The following is a 20759-nucleotide window of genomic DNA, read 5'->3' on the forward strand; positions in this document are numbered from 1 at the left end:
ACTGGTGGGAAAAGGACGGAAAAGGTTAATTTTCAAAGGCAAGTTACAAAGTCAGCACAATTTTGGTGGCGTGCCGCGATGCTGAGCTCTTGCACTGTGAAAATTTGTTGTCACTTTACGGCAAAAACGTGGATGATATTTTCGACACTTTCGGAAAAATTTTGCCTTTAAAATTGGGCATAAGTGACGACTCCAAATTTTCCCCTGCTGGGGGCGAGGTTTTTCCCCGGGCCCCTTTATTTTGCAGGGAGCCGCAGCGAACGCATTCCCACTGCGTTGCAGTGTGTTGCCCCGCGGCCGCGCAGCCGTGCACCGGTTTCCGATCGCCGGGCCGCCGGTCTGCCGGTCCACCGGCCGCAGGACGCAGGTGAGTCGCTCTAACAACATTACGCCGCGCATCGCTTTTCCATGCTTATGGCCTTCTGATGGCCAGGCCGCGACGTCTGCAGGGCGCTCTGTCTCTCTCGCACTCGAGGGACGTTCCGTGGAGGTGCGAGAGAGAGACAGAGAGGCACGTCGCGACGCAGGAATCGCTGGAACGTCGTCGCGCTCCGCACCGCTCCGCACCGCTCCGCACCGAGGACAGGGAAGGATGCCCGCACGCACCGCAAACTACGCCACCGCCGCAGAGGGCCGCGCGCTGCGACGCTCTGTCTCTCTCGCACCCCAGCGGAACGCCGCAAGAGTGCGAGAGAGACAGAGCGTCGGGCGGCTCGATTGTTGTCGTTTCGCCGCGACGGAGAGGGAAGGACGAAGGGGAGTCCGAGGCCGCGGAGAAACTCGAAATGCTGTTTTTAGACGCCGAGAAGAAACAACCTGGTGGGCGCGGCGTCATTCGCAGGACCCCAAAGTTCCGGTGGAAATTGCTTTAGCGTGCTGTTCCGCGAAAAAAATAAAAATCCGATCGACAGGTCGACGGCGCCATGTTTTCTTTCCCTAACTCATAACAATTCGATTCGTTGTCAAAGTTAGCGCGCCCACTCATCAAGGCCTAACGACGCCAAAACGAAAACGTACCGTCGTTCGCATGCCTCTGGCCCGGGCCCCGTCCAGACCACCGACCCCGGCGGGGCCCCGCGGGGCTGCGGACGACACGGCGGCGCATTTAAGCCCCAGCGTGTGCCGGCGCACGGCCCCGTGAGATGAACTCCCCCCACGCCTCTCACTCACCCCCGGTTGGTTTCCCAACTCGGACAGGGCCGGGCGGGGCCGGGGGGGGCGGGGCTCACCAGGGATTCGAGGCGCGGTCGGTCGAGCTAACCAGAGCCAGGGGGGTAGGGAGCAGGGAAGGATGAGAAGGGTTTCATTTTGCATCTCCGCCACTGCAGACCAGTGGCGTGCCTGGACTGGAGGCGTCCCGGGGGCATTTGCAGTGGAGTGGAGCGTCAGTCCTTCACCCCTTTCAGCCATTTCTCCTCGTCCGGAGAGCGGTCCATTGGTGGGGTCACACGTTCGGTTCGAGTCCTGCTTCGCGACTCTGGAGCTCAAAACGCGTCCAGAGTTTTGGCCGCCTCCGCCGGTCTTCTGGCCCACTGTGGAGCGCCCGGGAGACACGCAGTCCCGGCCGACACGCGCGCGGCCGGGCTGCCCGCCCGCCAGGGGCGAAGCACGCCAAGCGCTCGGCGAGGCGAAGGCGAGGCGGGGATCTCGACGCGCGGCGGCGCCGAAGCGGCGTCAAACGGAGGCAAAGAGGCAGCCCGTCGCCCACAAGCCAGGCCTCTTCTTGGACGACGCCGAGGAAGACGTTTGTACAGTGGCGCCGCCGCTGCCGCCGCCTCGCCACGACCCTCATCTTTCGCAATCTTGGCTCTGATAATGCCCTCCCCTCCCCCTCCCCGGCGCGGTTAGGCCCTCTCGAGGCGTATGCCTTGGTATGCAAGAATGCAGCAGCGGCGAATGCAGCTGCAGACTGCAGCAGACTGATTCCGAGCCGTCGCTGCGTCTCTCTCGCACCTGTGCGGGACGCACCGAGAGTCCGAGGGAGACAGAGCGACGAGAGCGACTCTCGGAACGGGTCTAGTGGCGGGCCGGCGCCGCGCCACTGCCAATTCGCTTCGGCCGCGCTCCGCCACACCGTAATAACGCGCCGCGTCGCGGATTCGCAAAGTCCACAATCTCGGATTTCGAACGCACGAGGGGGGAAATCGAAGAACAGAACTCGGCGTTTCGCAAAACGACGACACTCTACAAAGACGCCTGCCGGGTAAAGGCCAAAAAAATGTCTTTGAAAAATCGTGTTTTGGGCCGACTTTAAGCAGCCACTGCGTCTGATCCAAGGTGGTATGCCGTCCTCCCTCAACGGGCATTTGGTCTTTGGACCCTCCTTTAGCATGGCTTTGTTACGGAGTGCGATTATCTGCCTTAGTTTGGGAGCAGTATTGCCGCAAAGTTGATCAAAACGGTCACAAATGTCTTTGAAAAATCGTGTTTTGGTCTGACTTTAAGCAGCCACTGCGTCTGATTCGAGGCGGTATTTCGTCCTCCCTCAACGGGCATTTGGTCTTTGGACCTTCCTTTAGCATGCCTTTGTTACGGAGTGCGACTATCCGCCTTAGTTTGGGAGCAGTGATGGCTCAAAGTTGATCAAAACAGTCAAAAATGCCTTTAAAGTCGGTTTTGATCAACTTTGAGACAATACTGCTCCCAAACTAAGGCGGATAGTCGCACTCCGTAACAAAGGCATGCTAAAGGAAGGTCCAAAGACCAAATGCCCGTTGAGAAAGTACGAGGGCCCGCCTCGGATCGGACGCAGTGGCTGCTTAAAGTTGGCCCAAAACTCGATTTTTCAAAGGCATTTTTGACCGTTTTGATCAACTTTGAGACAATACTGCTCCTCTACGACCTCGCCCCGAGTGACGCTCGCTCAACGCCGTCGTCCTGGTCCCGTTCGGGGCGACGGCCGAGAGGCCGAGACGGGCGTGCATATTTGTCGTTGGCGTTTTAGCGCCCCACGCCATCTGCGAACCATCTGCGAAGCTTCGGCGCGCAGAATACCGACACGCTGCTGCCACGGCCCCTGGCCCCGCCCCGCCCCGCCCCGCCCCGCCCCCACTCGCTACGGTGCGGTACGGGGCAGCTGGGGACAGCCCCGACGGGTCGCGGGGTATGAGAGCACGCCGCCTGTGCCTCGCCGTTGTGGCGGGAAAGGGGGAGGGGAGGGGAAGGGGGCCGGGATGGCAAAGTTGAGCTGCTCCTTGTTAATTGGGTGACCTCACGCTCATGGGCCGCTTCGTCTGCTTCGCTTGCGGGCTGTCTCTCTCGCACCCGTACACAACGCCCCCACGAGTGCGAAAGAGACAGAGCGACGAAAAAACCCCGTTTTAGACGGTCCTGCTGCTTCACCCGGCTTTCCTTATGGGTCGCCATGGCAGTCCATGGCACACCATGGCTGCTGCCGCTTCTGCCTTTCATGACGCTTCTGGAGGCTTATGCCCTCATCGTTAGCGCGGCGCTAGCCGCACGCAACTGGAGGACTCAAAAATTACAGCTCGAACGAGGACGAGGAACGAGAGGCCAGCTAGTCCACTACACTGGACGGACGGACGGACGGAGCAGACGACAGCAGAGTCACGGAAACCGGCTCAGCCAGGCGGCGCCACAGCCTTCCCGCCAAGATAAGCCCTATAATTAGTGGTGCATTCCCAATTTTTTCGGGGGTCCTACGGGCCGCGGCCGCGCGTGACGGGAGGATAAACCAAATCTCGAGGCGACTAGTATCAGCCGCTGCACTTTTCCGCACTCCAGTGACGTCACCGCCCACCAGTCTGTGCACTCGAAAAAGTCTGATCCGGTACTGTATCGGGCTTCACTTCACTCCGTCCTGTCCCGACGTCCTTCGGGTCCTCCACGCGCACCCGGCAACCCGGCAACCCGCAGTCCCTCGGTAATGCCGAACCTGGCTGTGCAGCGAGCACACAACACGAGTGACAGCGCTCCGAAACGGCGCTGCCTCTCTCGCACTCATGGGGGCGTCCTGGTGTGCCCGCAGGGGAGCGAGAGAGACGGAGCGAGGGAGTCGGAGCGACGGGCGGCATGCGGGCGGAAGCGGGCCGGTCGCCCTCGCCGTGATTGGAGGGCTCCATAGCCAAAGATCAAAGATCAAGCATCGGACGGCTTCATTCCGAGTCGCACTCAACCCCATCAAGCCGGTCCACTTCACGCCCCACACGCCCCCAGTGCGTCAACAGGAGACTCCAAGTCCGACTTCCATTCCACAGGACAAAATTTTAACACTCGACATTTTCCGTGCGCTCGCATTCACGTCGTGACATTCACACTGACACACCCACAACCAGACAGACAGACAGACTCACACGCAGACATAGACACCATTCCCGCCACAGCGGCCACAGCCAGTCGCGCACGCGGTGAAAACCACCCGCACTCACGGCAGGCGCTGCAGGCACGGAGACCAATCCGCGTGGCGAAACGGTGGTTGCCGGGTGGTAACCCTAGAGCCGGCCGAAAGCATGATCCCTCTGTCTGTCTCTGTGAGTGTCTGTGTGTGTGTGTGTGTGTGTGCCCGATCCCGATCCAGCAGGTGGCGGCCAGGCGTCTCGACGCGGAAGAGGTCGGGTTGCAGTCTGTGCGTGCATATTTGTGTGTGTGTGTGTGTGTGCGTGTGTGTGCGTGTGCCACGTGCATAGCCGGTCCAATTTCCCCCCGAGTTTGAGCAACACACGATGCGCGCGCCCTTGCAGTGCAGGGCCCTTGCTGCCGCCGCGCCGCCTCGACTCGAACAAGGTCCCGATCCTCTTTCTTTATTATTGCCCGCCGCCTGCCGCCTGTGCCCGTGAAGACCGATTCCGAGAGTCGTTTTCGCCGCTCCGTCCCCCTCGCACTGGCGGGGCGTCCCCTGTAGGTGCGAGGGGGACAGCGCGACGAAAACGACTCTCGGAGTCGGTCTGCTGGTAAGAAGGAAGTGTCACCAGAGGTCCCCGTCGTCGGCGTCCCCGTCACGGCGCCCTCGCCTTGCCTCGCCTCGCCCCGCCCGGCCGACAAGCCCGGCACAAGGCACGACCGGGCCGGGAGGTAACCTAAGCCTCCACCACGCCAATGGCACGCCCTCCCCCTGACAACCTCCGCCCCTGCCACACTCGCTCGCTCTGGTCGCCCTTTGGATGCTTATGGATCGCCTTTGTTCACACACGCACAAAATCTAAACGGATACGTTCATAAGATATACGTAGCACAGCGACGCACCAAAGCATCCCCGCAGACTGATTCCGCATAGCGCGTCGTCGCCCAGTCTATGTCCTCTGTCTGTCTGTCTGCCTGTCTGTCTGTCTCTCTCTCCCTCGCCAAAGAGCGCCGGCAGCGCGACTTGATTAACGGCGGGAACACGAAGGTAACGAAATAATAATAAAAAGTCAACCCAAAAGCAAACAAAACACAATCAGAGTGCGACTCAGCCGGGCGCGCGAGATTTGATACAAAAACGCGGAGTCTGTAGCAAATTACGGAGTTGAGGAGGAGGGGGCGGGGGTGGGGCGCGCGGCGTGTGTGGCGGAGCGGGGAAGGGGGTCCGTGTGTATACACTGTGTGTACGCGATGACTGAAAACATGAAACATTCAAAAGTCGCGCCAGGCCGGGGGGATTTGGGGCCAGCAGGGGGCCTGGCGCTTCACGGCGTGTATACACTCGAGGGGGGAGGGGAGGGGGGACAGGTGTGGGTGGGCGGGGCGCCACTGCGCCACCGGCCTCAATTCCGGCCTACATGGCGTCCCCGGGGGTCCACGCGTCCTCGCCGTCCTCGCCGTCCTGGCCACGGCGCGCGGGTGCGGACCCAGCGGGGGGAGGGACGGGGGCAGTCCCCCCCTTGGGCACTAGATAGCCGCCTGAACGGCAGGCAAAAAGCCACACCGCCGGCCACGCCGCCACGCCACGCCGAGGACGAGTAGGACCCAACGGCGCTTGTCCATCTCTCTCTCTCCCACTCACGGGCCGTCGCCGTCCCGCAAGGCGTGCGAGAGAGACAGAGCGACGAAACGCGGCGGGATCGTCCCGCAGTGTGCGCCACGCCGCCGAGTCACGCGCGCGTCGGACACGCCGCTCCGCGAGCTCCGCGTGCAGTGTCACTGCGAGAGTGAGACGGCGAGACCATTGTGGAACGCTGTGGCGCCGGCCGAAGCGGGGCAGCGCGGAGCGGCGCGGAGCGGCAAGGCTCTCGACTCGCGGCTCGCGGAGAGCAACGCGCCGCGCCGTGCCGCGCACAGTGGGCCAGAAGACCGGTGGAGGCGGCCAAAACTCCAGACGCGTTTCGAGCCCCAGGGTCGCTAAACAGGGCTCGAACCGAGCGTGTGACCCCACCGACGGATTCCTCGTTCGCAGAGCCATCCACTGGTGGGGTCACACGTTCGGTTCGAGCCCCATTCAGCGACTCTGGAGCTCGAAACGCGTCTGGAGTTTTGGCCGCGCCAAGAGGCGCCGCCACCTCGCCTTTTCAAACGCCGTGCCGCGCCGCGCCGTGCCGTGCCGTGCCCTGCCCGTTCCGTACCGGCCCGGCATGGACACACGCATTACTTGGCGGGGCGCGGAGAAGGGGGGCTAAGTCAATAAAACCGGCGACGGCAGCAACTGCAGCAACAGCAGGGGCGGGGCGGGGCGGGGCGGGGCGGGGCGGGGCGGGGCGGGGCGGGGCGGGCCCGTCTTCTTCCTCCTCCGGCTCCTCCGCCTCCCCCTTCCTTCCGCGCGAGCGCGGGGGAGTGGCGACGCCGGCGGGGCGCGGGCGGCGCGGGGAGTGGGGGAGGGGGGGGAGGGGGAAGAGGGGGAGGGGCGGCGTTGCCGCTTCGCCACCACGCAGAGCGCGGAGCACGCCGAGCGAAGCAGCAGCGTCCGTCCGAGCCGCCCTGCCCTGCCCTGCCCTGCCCTGCCCTGCCCTGCCCTGCCTTCCCATGCCTCGAGTGGAGTGGGAATGCACTCGGCTCCGCGTTCGGCGCTCGGCTCCTCGGTGCAGGCCACGATCGTGACTCACCAACACGCGAGTGCACTCACTCACACACACACACACACACACACACACACTGGGGGGCGATCACGCGCACGTGTACGAGCAAACGCACACATGCATACAGTCTTCATCGGCAAAGAGTCGACGGATCGGGACCGGATTTCGACTCTTTGCCGACACGAAAACCGAACAGCACATGTTGGTAGACAAAAGATCCGGTAGTGCTCCGAGCTCGGGAGGGCCATAAAACCATTGTGGCTCGAGCTCGCCCCCGCCGCATAAGCGGGGACCGTCGCACGAAGTCGACTCTTTGCCGGTCGACTCTTTGCCGATGAAGACTGTACATGCATGCGCGCACGCGTGTGTGTGTGCGCGGTGACTGATGATGAGTGGCCCAGGTGACCAAGCAGTGCATCGCATCCCACCACACTGCCGGCAGTCCGCGTTTGCGGTGCGCGGTGCGCGGTCCGCGGTTCGAGTCCCGGCGGCGCGGTGCGGTCGTGGTCGGGGCCGCTTGGGGCTGGATGCCGCACTCCGTGACCTCGCCGACCGCGCCGGCGACGTGATGAAATTAATGCACCGCCAGGCTGATTCCGAATCCCTTTCGTCGCTCCGTCTCTCTCGCACCCACGCGGGACGCCCCGTGAGCGCGAGGGAGACAGAGCGACGACTCTCGGAATCAGTCTGCAGCCGCAATCCGAATCCGCAACAACAGTGAGTGAGTCCGCGGGTTCGAGCCCCGGCCGCGCCGAAAACTCCAAGACGCGCCGCACGCTGGGGGTCGGGGTCACCGCGGCCGTGGCCATGCCAACGCCCTCGTTGCTGCCGAGAGCGCCCGGCGGCCGACGGGCAGGGCACCGACGGCCCGGGAGCAGCATTGTCTCAATTTGCTCGCCAGGATGATGCTCTCGCGGGGCTCCTGCGCGAGGCTAGCCAGGACCCCCAACGCATGATAACACGTTGGGCGCGCATCACAATGCACAGTGAGGACTGCGTCGCTCTGTCTCTCTCGACGCCCCGCGACGCCCCGCGAGTGCGAGAGGGACTCTCGGAGTGAGTCTGCAGCGGTCCGGGCTCGCGGCTCGCGCACCTCGCGCTGCGCGTCGAACGCGGCCTCATTATAACAACGGCCTGCACGCCGTCAACGACCCGGCGGCGCGGCGGCACAACGGCCCGGCAGTTTGACGCGGGAAGCAGGCGGGCAGCCTCCACGGCCTCCACGGCGTGCAGGACGGGCGGAAGTCGCGGTGCTTTACCCTCGGCCTCCTTCTCACGGTGTGGTGGCTCGCCAGCACCCCGTCGACGAACAACGAGTGTCGAACGGGCACCCCCGGCTCGGCCACCACACTGATTCCGAGAGTCGTCGCTCCGTCTCTCTCGCGCTCACGGGGCGTGCCGTGCATGTGCGAGAGAGACGGAGCGACGAAAACGACTCTCGGAATCAGTCTGCTGGGTCCCGGCCACTTCACTGTCCTGAGCTTCCTGGGCCGGTCGTCGGCTTGCGTCTCGCGCTGGCCGCTGGAGCCGCTGGCCGCGCCGTGGGGCCCTCTTCAATGGACCCCTCGGACACACGGAGGGGGGGGGGGGGGGGGGGGCAGAGGGCCCCCACTCGCCCCATGCCTCCAGCGCGTCCAGCGGGCCGGCGGGCCGCGGGTACTGTACCGTGCACGGCGTACGGCGCGGTACGGCGTGCAGTGTGGGTGCCCGGCCCGCCGAGCGCAACGCAGAGTGCGCTGCCTGCCCTGCTGTGCGCGGTCCCGTTTTGCCATCCGACCTGGCGGACTGGGCGGACTGGGCCGCGCGACGCGACGCACCGCGACGTCCCGCCCGCCTTGGGTCGCCCTGGCCCCCCCAGCAGACTGCACAGTGGGCTGGCTTCTCTCATGACACCGAGAGATAGACGGAGCGACGAAAGACGAAAAGCTGGTCGCAGTCTTCCTGAGAAATGAGTCTCTGCCGCTGCTACGCCAAACGGAAAATACGTCATGTCGGATACCAATCTCAGACGGACAGCGCAGGACAGGACGCCCTCGCTCATGGCTGACGGCACCGGCTGACACCCAAGAAAACGACACTCGACCACCACACCAGTAAGCGCCGCGCTACTCTCTTAAAATATCACGCACGCCTCTCTGAGAATAAAAGAGCCATAGTAATCAGAAAGAGTGCACCTCGCCCAAATTTGGGTATCGATCAAGACTCTTTCTTTATCAGTGTCGGGGAGCCCCTCCCGGCGAGACGTTGAGGGCGACGACGACACTTTTGGGGCAGCCTGTACGAGGTGCTTCACATGACGCCGGCCGGATGGCCTGGAGCGGCCTGGAGCGGCCTGGAGCCCACGGCCCCCGTCGGCCCGGCCCGCCGCACTCCCAGTATGGGCGCGAGGTGGATGCATGTCGGCCTGCCTGCCTGCCTTCACCACCACCGAGAGGGCGAGAGGCCACGGCACATCTTCGGATCTCATTTGCCTGCCGCTCCCGCAGCAACGCGCAGCAACAAAAACAAGAACCAACAAACAGCAACGGAAACAACAACAAGCTGCCAATGGCGCCCCACGCGGTGCCCGCCATCAGGCAGAGGTGCAGCGCACAGTGCACTTGCACTGGTAAAACTAAAGCGTAACTCTATGCTTGAGTCAAGCATAAAGTTATGCTTGAAGACGTTACGCTTGAAATCAAGCACAGGCTAGAAATTCCCCCATGCATTTAGATAGGGGAAATCTTGGCGGATGAGCCTGTTACGCTTGATTTCAAGCGTAAACTGATCACGCTTGAAAACAGTGGTTATACTACGCTTTAGTTTTACCAGTGTGCAGGCGGTCAAAATCCCGGACGCGTCGCTCTGTCTCTCTCGCACCGCTACGGGACGCCCCATGGGTGCGGGAGAGACAGAGCGACTGCGGCCAGAAGGCGAGCAGCAGGCGTCACATCGGCAAGTGTTGCGCATCCGGGGTCCAGAAACACAAACAAAAACGCCCGGCGTGGCGCGGCGTGGCGTGGCGTGGCGTGGCGGGTGCGCCCCATCATCCTTTGACGGATGCAGACTGCAGCCTTACTCGGGCCGCGTCCGCGGCGTGGCGGCAAGGCGTCGCTTCGGACGCGGCCCGCGAACAAAAGGAAGGAGACGGAATGAGACGCTTGGCGCGCTTGGCGGAGGGAAGGGGGGGGGCATTATCCCTTCACGGAAAGCAAACAGGATGCACAGTTTATATTATACAAGTACCCGCACCCACCCTCCCCGGCGGGGCCCTGGCCTGCCTGGCCCTGCCGCCCTGATTCCGAGCGTCGCTTTCGTCGCTCTGTCTCTCTCGCGCTCATGGGGCGTCCCGTGCGGGTGCGAGAGAGACAGAGCGACGACCCTCGGAGTCGGTCCGCTGGCCGCCTCCACTTGCACACAAACAATCGGCCGGAATGAGCGCCCCGCAGCATCGCTCTGTCTGTCTCTCTCGCACCCACGTGCGACGCGCCCCCGAGTGCGAGAGAGACAGAGCGAGGGCGCTGCCCGGAATCGAACCGCTGCCCGGGGGCGGCCCATAAACAACTAGCGCTGCCCATTTTCATCGCGAGTCTGCCCTCTCCGTCTCGCAGTGATGGCGCGCACGAGCGCACGGGCACGGCCGGCACTGCGCTCTCTCTCGCACCGAAAGACAGCTGCAATGAATGAGTACGTACAGTCGAGAACTCATTTACACTCTGAGACAAATCTCGGCCTCGAAGCGGACAACCATGGTGGTGGTCACATCGATGGCACATTCGATAGAAAATACTATTTCTAGAATTCTGTTTTCGTGCGAGTCACATTTTTGAGGCAGGCGAGTCGGGACAGAGACCCCCGAAACGGTACTAAACCAGGACAACGTTTACGAACTGCGTCGGGTTTTTGTCGACTCGGTGCCGAGCAGTTTATAAGCGCAGAGTGAGTCCTCTTCTCCTCCTCGGGACTTGAGACCTTTACTTCTCGAGCGCGCGGTTCGTTTCGGCCGAATAATTACCCCACAGCCTCGCAGCCCAGCGCAGCCCCATCAACACGGCCCGTTCCTCTTTCCAGTGTGGCCACCCCAAGCCCGAAACTAGACCCGCTCGCCTTCCCTCTAGTACGCCGATTCCGAGAGTCTTGTTCGTCGCTCCGTCTCTCTCGCACTCACGGGGCGCGCCGTACAGGTGCGAGAGAGACAGAGCGACGATCCTCGGAATCGGTCTGCAGACTCCCCCTAAAAAAGCACCGAGCACGGCGACGTCGACGGGCGTAAGACGCCGCCGCCACCCAGGCCGGGGCGAGGGGTGGCGCGGTGCCAGGGGGTGCGAGGGGAGGGGAGGGGAGGGGAGGGGAGCCGAGGGTGCGAGGGGCGAGGGTAGCGTGCCACCCCTGCCGACTAGGCCGACGGCCGGAGGGGAGGGTCGGCCAGATGTTGAGTCTGCTCGCACACTGCTGCGAGACTGGCTCCGAGAATCGCTCTGCCTCTCTCTCTCCCCTTCTCGCACTCGTGGAGCGTCCCGTGTAGGTGCGAGGGAGACGCGGAGCGACGAGAGCGACTCTCGGAATCGGTCTGCTGCGGACTCAATTCGAGTCGCGGCTCGCGGCAGGTCCCAGGCCCAGGGCCACGCCACTGCAAGGCGGGGAGGCGAGGCGGATTCCGCCCGGATTTGGATAGCGCGACGCTGCGACGCCCAAAGGCCAAAACAAACGACAGGCCGTGCCGCGAATCGTCCGCGGAGAACCGCCGCTCCGTCTCACTCGCGATAAGGGCCGAGGACGGGCGGCAGCCCTTCAACGTTCAACTTACTTGTTGATCCAGTCTCACTTTTCTATCAGTGTGACGTCTTGATCCGCCAGAGAGATACATCGCATATCTCACGACAGTCGCCCCGCCGCGCCTCGGCGGGGGTGGGGGAGGGGGATTAGCGTGTAATTACACGCGTGCTAAGCGCTGCTCGGACGGACGGACAGACAGACAGACAGACAGACAGACAGACAGACAGACAGACAGACAGACAGACAGACAGACAGACAGACAGACAGACAGACCGGAGGGGGCGCCGCCGTCGTGACTGTATGCATTGCTGGGAGGTGCGTGAGAGGTCACAAGTAAGCTCGCTTATAATGTTAGCTGGGCTCTAACTCGGCGGCCCTCCGGTACCCCCCCCCCCCCGGCGTGCCGCGCGCCCTGCGTCATAATCCTCGCGGGGAACCCAATAAAAAACGAGAAAGTAAAAAAAAAATCTCAAGCGGCCCTAAAGCACTTGCCCCTTCAAAAACCTTCAAACGGCATTAACTATGAACAGCGGGGAAGCTAAAGGCCGAAGGGCCAACCCGAAGGGCCAACCCGAAGGGCCAACCCGAAGGGCCAACCCGAAGGGCCAACCCGAAGGGCCAACCCGAAGGGCCAACCCGAAGGGCCAACCCGAAGGGCCAACCCGAAGGGCCAACCCGAAGGGCCAACCCGAAGGGCCAACCCGAAGGGCCAACCCGAAGGGCCAACCCGAAGGGCCAACCCGAAGGGCCAACCCGAAGGGCCAACCCAAAGGGCGTTCGATGCCCGCCTCATTACAAAGCACCTCGGCGGTGCGCGCGTAGACGGAGATTAGTTTGGGGGAATAAAAATTTGGCCTCTTATAAAGACGTGTGCGCAGCAGAGAGGCGAGCAATACCAGTACATTTTGTCAATTATCTCTTAACTGTCCGCAATTTCATTTTCTTCTTGCCACGGCATGGGCCGTGGGGCTGCGTGGGGCCGCGTGGGGCTGCGTGGGGCTGCGTGGGGCTGCGTGGGGCTTCATCCGCCCCGTGGCGCGGCGGCCCGGCGGCGCGGCCATGTCAGATCAATAGACCGCGCAGCGCGCACGGCGCGCACGCCGGAGAGCCCTGTAGGCCCTATCTGTACCTTCGGTGGAAGGTGGAAGCGAGACTTACCCACCCAAATGGCATTGCTCGAGAATTTTTCACCGTACTATTATAGACAATTTTCAGCATAGACCTCGAAACTCTTCACCACGCATGAGACTTTCAGAGTGCACCTCCCACGCGGCGGAACCAATTAAATTAACTCCGAAATACCCACGGGCCCTTCCTTAAACACCTCCGTAAAACGCATAAAACGTCGCGCCGTGCTGGCGCGAGCGTGCCTCGGCGGTGCAGGGACGCGGGAAAAGGGAAGGCGCGAGCGTGCCTCGGCGGTGCAGGGACGCGGGAAAAGGGAAGGACGAAAACCATCATCGCTTTGGAGCCGGCCGGCCCGCATTCCCTCGTAAAGAGCCAGAGGGGCCAGAGGGAAACCGCGCTGGCCGTTAAAATTCAAACAATAGTTGGTGCCTTGTTCCTACACTGGACTACAGGGCGATAAAAGGCGCGGCGCGCGGAGCCGCGCGGCCACATTCCGAATTTATAAACAAGTTGATCGCCGCGGCGCCGCGCCTAGAGGCCCTAGAGGCCGCCCCGGGGCGCTGGAAGGCCTGGAAGGGCCCGGGCCGCCCTTACAGTGCCCTTGCAGGGCCCTTACATGCGCGATGAATCACCTTTCTGTGGAGAGCAAACGCTTGCTTGTGCCCTATGGCCGCGCGGCGCCCCCTCCCTCCGCCGTTCCTCCCTCCCTCTCTTTCTTTCCCTCTTTCTTTACCTCATCATCCACTTGCTCCTTTTTCCCTCGCTCCCGCTCACCCCAGCGCCGCACTGCGAGAAAAGTTTTCGTGTTTTCCCGCTTCGTAGTGTGTGTAGTAGTTCCGTCCACACGCTTCCTCGCCGGCCTCTGGGGCGTCGGCAGTCCGCCTAGTCCGAGGCCTAGTCCGACAGTGCAGTCGCATTTCGGTCTAGCGGGTGACGGCGGGGGGCGGCGGGCCGCGGTAGCCGCGCCACGGCGCGCCAGGCACGCAGCGAGGGCCGCCAGGGGCAGCGAACTGGCTCCCAGAGTCCTTCTCTGTCTCTCCCGCACCTGAGCGGGACGCGCCACGGGAGCGAGAGAGACAGAGCGACGAGAACGACTCTCGGAATCAACCTGCGGGGCCGGCACTCCGGCGGCACGGCCAGGGCCAAAAATTACACGGCAAACCAGTTTCGGACGCGTCGGCGCGTCCCTCGATGCACGCCCTGCACGCGCCCCGTCTCTCTCGCACTCACGGCGCGCCTCGTGGCGGTGCGAGAGAGACAGACCTCCGCACCGCGTAGTTGACGGCATGAAAAGCGAGCCGATCATGATACACGGCGCCCTGCACACTGTGAGTCGTTTTCGTCGCTGTCTCTCTCGCTCCCACAAGGAACGCCCCGTGAGTGCGAGAGAGACAGAGCGACGAAAACGACTCTCGGAATCGGTGTGCTGCAGAGGGCCCGGCGCTCTGCAAAGGGCCCCGCCGGCCCTGCCCACAGAGCCACACCTCCTGTCAACGGCCAGCGGCCCGTGACTGCCGAGTTCGTGGGTTCGAACACCCGTATATACCTTATTTTCTTTTTTCCCACTCACTCACTCAGAGCTCGCCGCTCCGACTATTCGATTACATACGCTGGTACGCATTTTTCATCACCGTCATGCACACTTGTGCAACATTCATCTCTCCAGCCAGCCAGCCAGCCAGCCAGCCCTTGGAACACTCTGTTCCGGATCTGCCAGCACCCAACATTCAACAGAGCCCAACGCACTCACTCACTCATTCACTCGACGCACACACACACACATCCCAACACACAAGAGCAGGCTTCGCTCCAGACCTCGCGGGTCAAGGGTGGCATGCGGGACGGGGTGTGTAGGGACACCCCCCCCCCTCCCCACAACACACGCACGCACACTCTTCCACACAACCGCGTCGTCCAGAGCCAAGCGATCTAATCGACAGTTCCGCCGGCACAACGAGTCCCCATTCTTCCCCAGTTTGGACTCTTTGTGGTGGACTCCCCCCCCCCTCCCCGGTCGCAGACTATAGTGCCCCTGTCGCCCTCCGGCACAGCACGGCACAGCACTGCAAGGCGGCCCCCCTTTTGGCTGCAGGCTCATTCCGAGGGTCCTTGTCGTCGCTCTGTCTCCCTCGCGCCCCTCCGGGACGCCCCACGAGCGAGAGAGAGAGAGAAAGAGAGAGGGACAAAGCCGACGAGCGCCCGGTTCGGAACCACCCCGCTGCCTGGGACTTGACGGGCTTGGCGGTGCTGTTGTGACGAGGCCCTGCCAAACAACCCACCTTGCCCCGGAAATCAACGAAATCAGGCAGACGCGCCGCGACGGTGGAATACGCCCCCCTTTTTCCCCCTCGACACTAAAAATAAAATCTGGAGGCTTTACAACTCCGATTTCACGATTTCACGGATTCGACGCGGATTCGCCAGGCACTCGTTCGGAATGGGTCCGGCATTCCCGCACTGCAAGGCGGTGCATTCGGTGCATTCCCCGGCCGCTGCTCTCATGCTCTCATCGACATGCGCTCGGCCGCGCGCCGCCGCTGCACCGCTGCATCGGGCCAGCGCGTCTCGCTCCATGAGAACGGGGGTCTCGGCCGGCGGGGCGGGGCGGGCGGGGCGGGGCGGGGCGGGCGGGGCGGGGCGGGGCGGGGCGGGGCGGGGCGAGGCAGGGGGGCGCCTCGGCGGTCGCGCGGGGAACTGTATAAATAAACTTGCCGGCAGAATGAATGGCTGGTCGGCCAATCGAACAACCAAACCGAAGCGAGCCGCACGACGCCGCACCGCCAAGCCGAAGGGAAGCGCGGGGGAAGCCGAGGGAAAGCCGAGGGAAAGCCGAAGGAAAGCCCACAAAAAGCGAAACGGAAAATCGAACAAAAATCAAAAAGGAAGGAAAGCCGAAAAAATTTCCGAAGGAAAGCCGAAGGGCATGACCCGAACCGCATAGGACGTAAACTGTAAAGCCAAGGGCGACGCGGAGCGGGCGACGGGCGACCGGGGGGGGGGGGGGGGGGAGAGGCCCGAAGGGTGGACACGAAACAGACACCAACACACACCAACACGCAGCTGCATTAATATCCGAGGGGGGGGGGGTATTTACACCCACGCCATCGACACGGAACGGCACCGGCCCTGCAGCCGCTGCAGCGCTATGCGCGCATACCAGCACCGCGTAGCACCGCCAGGAGGGCTCGCGGCTCTCCACGCAGCCCGACGCAGCCGCAGGGCCGCGGGGCCAGTGCAGTGTACCAGTGGGGACTGGAGCCGGCAGCGACGGGCACGCCAGCAATGCAGCAACGGCTGATCCGCGGCGAATGCACCAAAACACCACCCCGTTGTCGACGTAAAGGGTGAGCTTCCACGCGAACGAGGACGACGACGACGATGGCGGCGAAACGCAACGCACATAATGCCATGGTAGATTGATTCCGCGGAATAAAACACACACTAATTTGGGGCCGTTTCGTCCATGTCCAGCACTGGGGAGGGAGGACCGCCGGGACCGCCCGCCGTCATGGGCTCGTCAAAAGCGACGCGAGCGATTTCGTGAGCGAGAGAGAGAGAGAGAGAGAGCGAAGCACCAAACGCCCCCTTCCCCCTCCGCGGGCCGCTCTGCCTATGCCTGCGCCGCCTTGCGGCATGCCTTGGCAGTGCCGTGCCAGTGCCTCTCGCAGTGCACTAACGCAGCGCCTTCTAATGGAGACGCTCAAGCCCATGACAAAGGTCATGTCACATTACGTGATCATGTATGCATACGCCGCCGCTTCGTGTCTCTCTCGCACCCGCGGGGCGTTTGCGTGCGCGTGCGAGAGAGAGAGAGAGAGAGGGCCGCCTCGCGGTGCCTCGCGGTGCGACTCGGGTCCGGCCACCCCGACAATGGGGCAGACGGCGCCTGACTGACAGCGAACCGATAAGACCTGCAGGCAAGACACCGGCAGGACGCGCAGCGCCGCGCTGCAGGGACGGACACGCAGACCGGGAAACGGACGGACGGACGGACGGACGGACAGACAGACAGGCCGGGAGATCTAGGGACGGCCAGGCCGAGGCCAGGCAAGATGGACGGATAGATAGATGCCGAACAGACGCAGCATTTCGCGTGTAAAAAGAGCACTTGGAACTCCGGGGGATCTTGCTCCCACCGCCGCGCCACGCCGCGCCACGCTGCAACCCGTGATCAGCCCTGTAATACAATGCAGGGAACCGGTTGGCCCCGCGCAAAGCCAAGCGAGCCCTGCCGGCGTACTCCGCTATGTAGCTGCGGGGGGCGGGGGAAGGGGAGGGAAAGGAGAGAGAGAGGGAGAGAGAAGGGGGCTTAGCGTAAGGGGGAAGCGGAAGGGTTAAAAGGCCGGCCCGTTTTGGGGGTGGCCGTCAGCGCGCTGTGCTGTGCGTGCGTCCAGGTGCGGCTTACTGCCGAGGTTACCGAAGGCAACCCCGAAGGCAACCCCGAAGGCAACCCCGAAGGCAGGCACACCGTCACGAGACCACGGCGTTGCGCCCCTGCGGCTCTCCGCCTCGCCGCCCGGCTACGCTAGGCTACGCGGTACGCCCGGCCCAGGCCGCCTAGCCGCCCCTACCCCGGCCGAGGCCGAGTTCGTTGGGCCCGGTGGGGGCGGCGTGGCGGGGCGGGGCGGGGCGGGGCGGGGAGGGGCGGGGCGGGGCGCGGTCGATAGCCCCACCCCGCGGCGCAGCGCCCCGCCCCGCCCCGCCACGCCCCGCGCTCAGCTTCAGCCTGAGCCGCAGCTGAGCCGCCGCGCCGCGCCACGCCGCCGCTGAGTGTACTACGGTCCCACGCCTCTGCCGGGCGGGGCGGGGCGGGGCGGGGCGGGGCGGGGCGGGCCGCAGCGCCTAGACCACGCCGCCGCCGGCCGCTGGCTGCAGGCCGTGCCCTCTACTCCTCGCGAGCCGCGAGCCCTTCGCCTTCGCCTCGCCCTGCAGCCTGGCAAGCCCAGCAAGCAGAGGCTCGGTTCGCTATCAAGATTCTGCCGGCGTTCGCCCCGCCAAGCCCCAGTCCACGTGGCTCCCCGCCCCGCCCCGCCCCGCCCCGCCCCGCGGCCACGACACGGCGCAGCAGAACGCCGGAAAAATGGAGACTATGGGAGGAAAAGGGCCCCGCGGTTCGAAGGCGGCTCGCGGGGGAGAGCGAACGGCGAAGCGGGCAGACGCGGGTGGGAATGACACAGGAGGACGGCGAGGGGGCGAGGGACACGGAACCGAACGCAATTTCTGGCAACGGTTCCAAGCGGAGGGGGCGGGGCGGGGCGGACAGAGGGAAACACAGGGGAAAGTGGGAAAGTGGACGCAAAAGAAAAACGGGGCCGGGGAAGGAATCGACGAGACGGAAAAGTCGAACCGGGCGTCCAACTCCATCCTGCTTCTTTCATAACACCGCCAACTGGGGTCCCGGCGTGGCGGTGCGTGGCGGTGCCAGTGCCCCACCCCTAGGGCGCGGGGCGGCGCGGGGCCGGGCCGGAGGGCGGAGGGCCATGGCGGTGCAGGCATGCGCGGTGAGGCGCCGTGCCCTGCCCGCCGTGCCCTGCCCAGCGCGTGTCGGCCCACTGTCGGGGGCAATGGGCTCCAAGGGCCTAGCGAAGGGCTCGGCTTGACTCGGCCGCGACTCCGCTCGGCTCGGCACGGCCAGACGAGCAGCCCTACGTCCCTACGTCCCTTCGGCCCTTCAGAGGGCCGCCCCAGACACACGCCAGGCCCTGCAGGGGTTAAGGGCTGCCCGTGTACGTATGCAAAACACACAGGTGCGTCCGGGGAAAAGTGCGGCCGTTCCCAGCGCAGCGCGAGGCCGGGGAAGCGCGTGCGCCAAAAAAGGGAACCCAAAGAAAAAGCCTCTCATTTGGGGGCCGGCGGGGTTTGAACCTCGGCCCGCTACGTGCGGTGCTTTTTGAGCAGAGCCCGCGCCCTCTAGCGCGCAGCGCCCGAGCCGGCCGGGGGGATTCTGATTTCAGCCACAGGGCCATTTGCATGTTTCCACCGCACGAACCAAACGGACCCGAACGGGCGTCCCGTGGCGGTGCGAGAGAGACGGAGTGACGAAAACGGTCCTCGGAGTTCAGGGAAGCTACCAGGAAAGCGAGGCAGCACCCGCCTGCCTTGCGCCTGCCCCACCTGGTCGATGCTCGGCGGCGCGGCCCAAATTTGCCCGTTTATGGCTCGCCTTTCTAGGAATAATTCGGAGACGCCAGTGAAACGCCGCAGCCCGCGCTGACAGCCCGGCAGGCGCACTGCCAGCCAGTGTGCCAGCACTGCCACCACACTGCCCGCCACAGGGGAGGGTGGGTCGCGTTCAGAGTACGCCGCTTTTCCCGGAACGACACATGGAACAGGTATTTCACACCCCATTTCACACCGTGGCGGTCGCCAGACGTCGCCAGCGCGCAGGTGGTGCCGAGTCACCGTCACTGGCTAATAGATCTGGATAGATCAACTCATTGGTACGCAAACCCCCCAGGTACACTCATCACTTTCAGTGCCAAAACCCCTCGGCCTAACAGTGCGGTCAACGCAAACAAACCGGCGATAAGATCGCGCCATTCCTCATCGGTGCCACATTCCTCATTGCCAAGGCATTATGCAGCAATCGTTATTCGGGAGGGGAATTTGCCTCTCGGCTCAGGTGATGTATGTGAGACCATTCGCGCGGGCCTCGATCTTGGTTCCAGCGTGCTGACACTACGCTACAAACGGTCTTCCATCTTCGGGGCACATTCCCAGCTACCCACCGTTCTACAGTGGGAGGCGGTCAAAATCCCAGACGCATTTTGAGCTCCAGAGTCGCTCAATGGGACTCGGATTGAACGTGTGACCTCAAGCTCAAAACGCGTCTAGAGTTTCGGCCGCCAGCGCCGGTCTTCTGCCCAAGCCAAGCTAAGCTGGCAGCGAAACGGAAAGAACTTAAAGCATGCGACACTTACTGTTCTTCTCCCTGGCGCCGGCGCCGGCCTGCTGGTGGTGGCCGTGGTGCTGGTTGTGGTGCTGGGGGTGCTGCTGCGGGTGCGGTCGCGGTCGCTCCTCCGTGTCGCCCTGGTTGGTGATGATGACCCAAAAGTCAATGACCTTCTCGGGCGCCAGCTCCTCGTAATCCCACTTCTTCTTGACGCGGACCGAGCCGTCGGCGTCGACGGTGACCCAGGGGTTGGGGTCGCGGATCTTGAAGGCCTCCTTGTCCGAGTCGCGGTCCAGGGCGAACACGATGCGGCCTTCGGTCTCGCCGTCGGCCTCCCCGAACTCGATCTTCTTGGTGGGGCGCACGGCGCGCGTGGTGCGGCGCTTGGTGATGCGGTGGCGCGGCCGCTGCTGCGGGCGGGCGGCGCGGTGCGGCGGCGGCGTGGCGACGGGCAGGTCCACGGCGTTGAGGTCCACGGCGCGGTCCGAGTGGAAGTCGATGCGCACGCGCGCGGGGCTCTCGGCCTGCAGGCTGTCGGGGTGGCGGACATCGTGCGCCTCCACCAGCACCTCCACCTCCACGTCGCGCGGCGGGTCGGCCACCAGCAGCAGCTCGCCGGTCTGCGGCACCACCACCACCAGCCTGGACGGCGCCGTGAGCGCGTACGCCACGTGGTCGCCGTCCGCGTCCGTGGCGGCCACCTTGCCGATGGTGAGGAAGCGGCCGCGCGGCGACGTGGCGTTGTCGGCGAACACGGAGAAGTGGTAGTCCTTGCTGACGAACACGGGCCGGTTGTCGTTCTGGTCGAGCACGGCGACGCGCACCTGGGCCCGCGCGCGCGACACGCCCAGGCCGTCCTGCGCCTGCACCGTCAGCGTGTAGGCCGGCACCTGCTCGCGGTCCAGCGGGCGCGTCGTGACGAGGCGCACGCCCACGGGGGTGCTGGAGGCGCGCCGCCACGCGCCGAGCACGCCCGAGACCACGCCCTCCAGGATGCCGGGGTTCTCCTCCTCCTCGACGAACACCTGCTCCAGCGC

General features: G+C 64.1%; 1 protein-coding gene across 1 annotated transcript in view; it reads right to left on the minus strand.

Annotated features, from left to right (window-relative positions):
- Window positions 1-20759, minus strand: part of LOC117647439 (neural-cadherin-like) — a 46103-nt gene that overhangs the window by 25059 nt on the left and 285 nt on the right. The window contains exons 2-3 of the mRNA XM_034389182.1: window positions 20325-20747; window positions 19751-20069 (exon numbers count right to left, since the gene is read on the minus strand). Coding sequence (XP_034245073.1) covers window positions 19751-20069; window positions 20325-20747 — 742 coding nt within the window. The remainder of the gene's footprint in view (window positions 1-19750; window positions 20070-20324; window positions 20748-20759) is intronic.

This window comes from Thrips palmi, unplaced genomic scaffold (assembly GCF_012932325.1).
Source record: "Thrips palmi isolate BJ-2018 unplaced genomic scaffold, TpBJ-2018v1 HiC_scaffold_2, whole genome shotgun sequence".
In the NCBI taxonomy this organism is placed as follows: Eukaryota; Metazoa; Arthropoda; class Insecta; order Thysanoptera; family Thripidae; genus Thrips; species Thrips palmi.